Here is a 7,248-nt window from a genome sequence, read left to right on the forward strand (position 1 = left end):
AATTACTAGCTGAGCAACAGAGAATGTTTGCTGAGGTTCGTGCAAGGATTAATGGCGGTGTCACAGTTGTGTGGTGCAGTTTAATCCCAATCCATTCTTGCTGTGCCTGCCATAGACCCCTTGTCCAAGTACATTTAACTGAACAAGAGTGAAACAGTCTCTATACAACCTTCCAAGCAGAGGGCACAGGCTGCATGCATCTTCGCAATGAAATCTATCCTCGGCATCCAATCTTTGATGAGCAGTATATCCTGATGGGTCAGTCAGCCATAGTGCAAATCTATGTTTAGGTAATAAAGAGTACCATATAACATTCACTATTGCCTAACATTTTCAGATATCCATCCAGCAGTTACTAAATTGTATCTTCCCTTAGCATGCCACTCTATCATTGAATCTCAGCTGGTGGTGCCTCCCACCAGAAATTCACTTTTACATAGAATTCATTTACCCATTTGACCCATAACAGGTCCTTCATTAGTAACTATATCATTTTCCAATTTGAATAAACACTCCAGAATTACGTAGAAAAAAGTATCTAAGAAATTATAGCTAGCAATTGAATCTTCTTAGTTATAAGATCTCATGATCAACCGAGATTAATTAAGCGAGATCAAGAGAAAGACGTCATTAGTTCAATTCGGTAATACTCATCGAATGAATACTAGCAACATCCCTCCTGTTGCTACTTAAAAATTGCTTGAGCTTGTGAACTAGTAAGAAACATTGACTAGGGACTACTAGCTAGCCATCTGTTCTCTATGGGATAAACTATAAATTCAAATATCCCACAAATTCATTTTAGGATTAGAGTTGAAGGGCTTGATCAAGAGTCTACCAAGTGGTCTGCGTTCCTCTTGTAAGACACCCTCCAAAAAGCAAAATCACACTCCACCAGATGCTCTAAAAGAACAAAGTAACCCTGAAAGACAACGGGCTGTATAACAGTTCAATGCTTATGTGAATAACTTAGCCAGAAGGACAGGCAACAAATTATCATAACACAGCTTCATAACTATTAGATTGCTGATCCAATTTATATAGTGGCATCAGATGACTGGTTGAAAGTTGACCACTCCTAGTATTAATATGAGGAAAATGATAAAGACAACTCGAGAACAATACTTATACATAAAGAGATTCAGTTGGTGTCATTCCAAGCCCGCCTGCTCTTAGTAATAACCAACCCCTTTGATTTTTGCTTGTGATTGCTGATGGGCTTCAGTGCCTTTCCCAATGAAAACAAGACGGCCTGCAACGACCAAGGAATTAGGGTTCATAAAGGTTCTTCATGGAAAATGACACAAATTCTATACAACTTTGCAATCTTCCTGGACCCCTATTGATCATTGATGCATCACTACATATATATTAATAGGCCACAAGATTACAAGTGGAAATGAACCAGAATGCCATACCACGCATGCCTTAAAACGAAGGACTTTCTCCAGAAAAAAAATGATAGCACACAAGCTCTGATCGTAGAGATGGTGCTTCCGTTAGCAGTACCATGAGATTTCAGAAACAAGTCCTTGTTTATAAAGAGACCACTTATTTTCACTAACATATAAATGACTTCTGGGTCATTTCAGAATCCGGTGCAAGATGCATCTATGGCTTGCTTTGAAGCTCTTCAAAATTGCTTGTAATTCAAGTATAGCACCTAGGTCCTTTTCACCTGAAGCTCATAAACTTGAGTTTTACAAGACATCTTCAAAGTTCAAACCAAAAGGGTCGCTATGATGGAAGATGGAAAAAGGGATCAACTAATAATGCAATTTGCTTACTTTGAAAGGTCACTGAAGCAACCGACCAGCCCAGCCTTTAAAAGAAGCAGTTGCTCAGGGGCCAGAGGGCCACACAACACAAGCACATAACTCTGACACTAGAATCCAGTATATATGTATATTTCCAACCTAGTATGTCCAAAGAGAATCTACAATTTCTAGTCAAGGTTAAACTATTATATGGCCAAAGAAATATAGCATATATACTGGATTCTAAATAAAAGTTCTGATGGCAAAACAATTGCATACTACATAAAACAAAATAAAAGCTATGCATAGGGCTGAAACAGCAAACAGAATTTAAATCATGCAGGAAAATGCAAGAGAAACTAACTTTAGTTAAGAAGTAGAAAATAAGCATAATGCTGAAACAGAATGAATTTAAAACTATATCCACAAAAGTTAAAAAGCAACTAAACTTTACTAAAGAAATACAAGAACAAAAGTAGTATATTACCATTTTTTCGTACAGCAATCTCTCGTACGCGCCGTACGAGACCAGTGATAGGATCAGTGAAGATTTTGGTTTCAAGGTTACCCTCCACATACAAGATTGAACTACAATGTGCAGTGCGTCAAACAATTATCAGAAGGTTTGATCATTTAAAGGAAATGGGACGCAGAAGTATGAAAATTCAGATCAACAGAAAGTAAGCATTCAGTAAAGAACAAATTCATTCATTTTTTTTTCTTCCTGGGAGGAAAATGACCGTCAAAATTTAGTTGAAAATCTAACAGTTTGTTATAAAAATGAGCTCTAGATCAACACAACCCTTACCAGGTTGAATTTTAAGCAGACAACAATAGACAATTGTGGTCCGGCCTTTACCCCGACCCCACGCATAGCCTGAGCTTTAGCGCACCGGCCTGCCCCTTTTTAATGATAAACATTAGCTAACACAGGAAATTAGACGCATAAATGCAAAGGCATAAGCCCAAATTAAACGTAAACAGTAAAGAAATGGAGGAAACAGGAAGCATACCCGGGAACAATACTCTTCACGGCCATTTCCCCTAACCTATCTGGATAGACTGAGACCCTGTGCCACTGAACTGCACACCTATTGGCATATTCTCTTGGCTCTTCATTATCAAATGGCCTCCTGTTGTTCCGAATTCCACCTGTTCCAAGGGATAGCAGAGTCACTGTCCTCCCACTCCTCAACCTCTTTTGTATTGGTGTCTGGCCAACTTGCCCAACCAGGATTGCCTGTACCAACTCCAAAGAAAAAACAGCTAAACCAAGTTATATTTGCAAAGAGTTAATATTCGTATGACTATGATTGTTGCCTCTTCTTAGCTTTCTTCGTTTAGTGGGACATGAAGTAGGTATTGCAGCTGTACAAATTTCTCTTTAAAAACTGGAAAGACCATAACTTTCCCACTGCTAATTCAAACACAAGTCAATCAATCAATCAACTATTTCCTAATATCAATTTAAGGTGGAGGCAGGCTAGATTAATCTTCTATATTCATTCCGCTCAATTCAGATCCATTTCATTTCAATATTAAATAATTCCGCTAAAATGCCAAAAGCAAAAAACAAACCAACAAATTCCCACTCAATCATCAAAGATATACAAGCATATAAATACCATTATATGTATGCATAAACTCTGTTGGTGCATTTACATATTATAAAATGCATAGACACACAAACTACATTTGAACTGTCAGCATCATCAGTATGAACTGTAATATGCAAAACAGTGTCTTAAATCTATTAAATGCCAACAACAACTATCACTACACCTAAATCTCAAACAAGTTAGGATTAGCTATATATTTTTTTTTTAAACTTGGCAACTTAAGTTGGGAGTAGCTACAGGAATCCTCACAACCATGACTCTCCATTTAAATTCATATTAGACCGACATGTAGAATAAAACTAAAACTAAAAAAATTAACAAATAAAGTGGGATATGAGTTTATTACAATTTTGCTAAAATAAAAATCTCTGAAAGGGATAATAGACTCATAGACGAAATAGGTCCTAAAGTAAACATACTAACATGACTAAAATATATAAAACCTATATAGATCTTTCTTTTTTATTTCTTTAATAAACAAGACATCCCTGAGGGGCACTAGTGCATGGTTCAAAACTCGGCAGATAATGGGCCCACCCCTCCACTTAAATACCAGGCCTTTTCTGCGGCAAAATTCAAATCCGTGACATGGGCCTAACCCACAGATCACATGGTATGCTTTCACAACTAGACCAAGGCCTATTACATGCTTTCACGTATATAGATCCATATTATTCATTGTACCTATCTTTCGCTAAGTTTACGTGGTACTAAGAAACCGTGATCTTTCGAGACAACTCCTTCCATGTGATTTTAATTTTGCCTCGGCCTATTAACACATGCTCATCATGGTTTCGCGCCTACGAACAGCTGCATCTGAAGGTGAAGCAGGACATGACCAAACCATCTCAATTGGCTTTCTCTTATTTTATCCTCAATAGGTGCTACTTGCACCTTGCCCAAATGGAATCATTTCTAGTCTTTTCTAACCTGTTACGACCGCATTTACATTTTAGCGTTTGCATCTTCATGAGACTTAGTGGACTTTAACGGCCCGACATTCACTCCCATATAATACCGTTGGTCTCATAACTGACCTATAGAACTTATCTGTTACTTTGGTAGGCATCATTTTATCAAAACACTCTTAAAAAACTCTAGCAATACTTCTCCATTTCAATTATCCAATTTTCATTCTATGTTTTCTTTTACTATCTACGATGTGTTATTCCATTTTGTTGCTTATTTTTATGCTTTTTGTTTGTCATACTATTATATGTCCTGAGCCAGGCGACTATCAGAAACAACCTCTCTACTTCAATGAGTTAGTGGTATCTACTGCCTACACTCTACCCTCCCCAGACCCCCACTTTGTGGAAATACATTGGATATGTTGTTGATTTTGATTCTCTGTGTTATATTTATCTTCATTATCAATCCATTTTCCTGTAATAACAAGTTTAGATATCTGAATTGTTTGCATTGAGACACCAAAGTCAAGCATTATCTCACCCTCCCCCGAAAGAGAAAAATAACACCTATTCCCAATGGCCAACAGTCTCAAGTAAGGATGGCGTAAATATGAATAGCTAGCACACGACATCAATGTCTCAACAAAGTTTGCATATATATATTTATCAAAATTCACTACCTTGTAAATACCAGCGTCCAAGCCATTCTCGAGGGGACGTGCAATAATTTTGCGTTCCTGATTCGAATTGGAAGCTGAAGGTGATGGTGATGCTGATTCTGATTCGGAGTCCGAAGTGGGCCCCAACTCATCCGGAGAGGAGGAATTGTCTGCAGCTGAAGAAGAGATTTTTGGGCAAAAAGACAGCTGCGAAGCTTTTATGGAGCTAGGGTTTGTCAACAACGTCCGTAAGAGCTTTCTCGATAGTGAAGACGCCATTAATATACCTTTCAATTTTCTACACAAATGTGAAATTTTTAAGTCGTTTAAACCTTTATGCTACCGCCTTGAAACTTTTAGTGGATGTGGGCCTGTTCGGGTCAAGGAATTTTAAGTTGGGCTGACATAGGTCTCATTTTAGAAAAAAATAATAATGTATATATATATATATATACTAAAAATTACACAAATACACTACTTATGTTTCCAATATTACGAAAAATCTCAACTCTCTAAACATATTACAAAAATCTCAATATATACACAGAATGTTATGTATATGTCAGCTATGTTATGTATATTAATAGGGATAGAGAGTAAAGTAAGTAAAAAAGTGGGAGAGAGTGTAATTACTTCCAAAAGGATTGGTATTTATGTTATTTGTTTACTAGTATTTACTAAAATCCCACCTTTTTTCAAAATCTCATAAAATGTCAACATTTGACCATTGAGGATACAAGTTAATTAACTTAGATACATACTACGGATACATGTTTTAATTAAACTAACTAGCAAGTTTTAAGGAAAGTGACGAATCACTTAGCATTAAAACAATAATTAATTTAACTAATTATGGTAAAAATAACATAGAATCTCATGATTTATGGCAATTAATTTGTTATTCCACCTTTCTAATAAAAAACCTTTCACATAATCTGTTTTGAAATAGCAAAACTTCATACCGCGTGTTCCAAATATTCAGACGATCAATTTTTTTTGGATTTGTTAATTTTGTTTGTTTATTTGAAATAAATATTTCAGTGTTGTTACGTCATTTTGGTGTTTGGGTTAACGAAATCAACTATGTGAGTTATAAGAGCGATGAAACCGTGATCAGTGAACATGTAACTTAGGAAAAAAATGATTTCGATAATTACCGGAGAACTAAAAATAGACGAAATCAGAAAAAAATTGAGGCTTGTTACATTGTTGAAGGAAATTCTTATCCGTTGTTGATTCGTTAGATTGATTGCATAAGTTAGATGGTATCTTTAATTGAAAAATCATGCAAAGTATTGTAAATAAGCTACTTTATGGATGTGATTTACATACTACACACTATTGTAATATCACTACTCCAAGTAATATATCATCCATATAATACACACACATTATTGTAGCAATATCACTACCCCAAGTAAAGATAACATCCACATACTTCATACATACCATTGTAGCAATATCAATATCCCAAGTAACAAATTGCCTATAAAAGGTCATGGCATACTACATTGTAATACACATCAAGAAGAAAAATAAAATCATATTCTTATATCTATACATCTCTCTCTCCTTCCTTTTTATTTAGTTTATTATAGTATATTTATTCTCAATACGTTATCAGCACAAGATCCCTTATAAGGTACGTATTTATTACATAATTATTTGTTTTCAGATTCTAAACACACACACACACAAAAAAAGATATAAATTGCTAAAGGAAACCAACTTTTGATAATGAATTACTAACAATATATGATTCTATTTAAATTTATTTGAATTGGTTACGTTATTCTTGAAAGTATTATTATATCTAACTTATTAATCTTTTTATGATGGTTTCACTATGTCAAATTTATCAAAACTTGAGTTTGTGGTACTCGACATTACCGCAAATAATTATTTATCATGGGTCCTTGATGCTGAAATTCACTTTGACGCTAAAGGTCTTGGGGATAATATTAAACAAGAAAATAACGCATCAAGTTAAGATAAGGCAAAAGCTATGATTTTTCTTCGTCATCACCTCCATGAAGGATTAAAAACTGAATATTTAACTGTGAAAGATCTACTTGAATTATGGACCAACTTGAAGGACCGATATAACCACCTAAAATTAATGGTATTACCTGAAGCTAAATATGATTAGATGCACCTTCGGTTTCAAGATTTTAAAACCGTAGTTGAGTATAATTCTGTTATTTATAAAGTAAGTTCAATATTAAGATTATGTGGAGAAACCATCACTGATAAGGACTTACTAGAGAAAACTTTTTCCATTTTTCATGCTTCTAATGTATTG

General features: G+C 35.2%; 1 protein-coding gene across 1 annotated transcript; it reads right to left on the reverse strand.

The window, feature by feature from the left end:
- Positions 1-942: 942 nt before the first annotated feature.
- On the reverse strand, positions 943-5,314 carry LOC107845741 (single-stranded DNA-binding protein, mitochondrial). Its single transcript, XM_016690217.2, has 4 exons — positions 4,968-5,314; positions 2,771-2,997; positions 2,245-2,345; positions 943-1,252 (listed from the first exon to the last, which is right to left on the reverse strand). The coding sequence occupies exons 1-4, from the start codon at positions 5,223-5,225 to the stop codon at positions 1,173-1,175; spliced, it is 666 nt and encodes a 221-aa protein (XP_016545703.2). The 5' UTR covers positions 5,226-5,314; the 3' UTR covers positions 943-1,172.
- Between the last annotated feature and the right edge of the window lie 1,934 nt (positions 5,315-7,248).

The sequence above is a fragment of the Capsicum annuum genome, chromosome 10, assembly GCF_002878395.1.
Source record: "Capsicum annuum cultivar UCD-10X-F1 chromosome 10, UCD10Xv1.1, whole genome shotgun sequence".
Classification (NCBI taxonomy): Eukaryota; Viridiplantae; Streptophyta; class Magnoliopsida; order Solanales; family Solanaceae; genus Capsicum; species Capsicum annuum.

Excerpts from the sequence above, each read along its gene's own strand:
- LOC107845741 (XM_016690217.2), bottom strand. The coding sequence starts at position 5,225 with ATGGCGTCTTCACTATCGAGAAAGCTCTTACGGACGTTGTTGACAAAC. Across the intron at positions 2,998-4,967 it reads TGGACGCTGGTATTTACAAG|GCAATCCTGGTTGGGCAAGT; the intron begins GTAGTGAATTTT and ends GAGTTGGTACAG. Across the intron at positions 1,253-2,244 it reads GATTGCTGTACGAAAAAATG|GCCGTCTTGTTTTCATTGGG; the intron begins GTAATATACTAC and ends TGGTCGTTGCAG.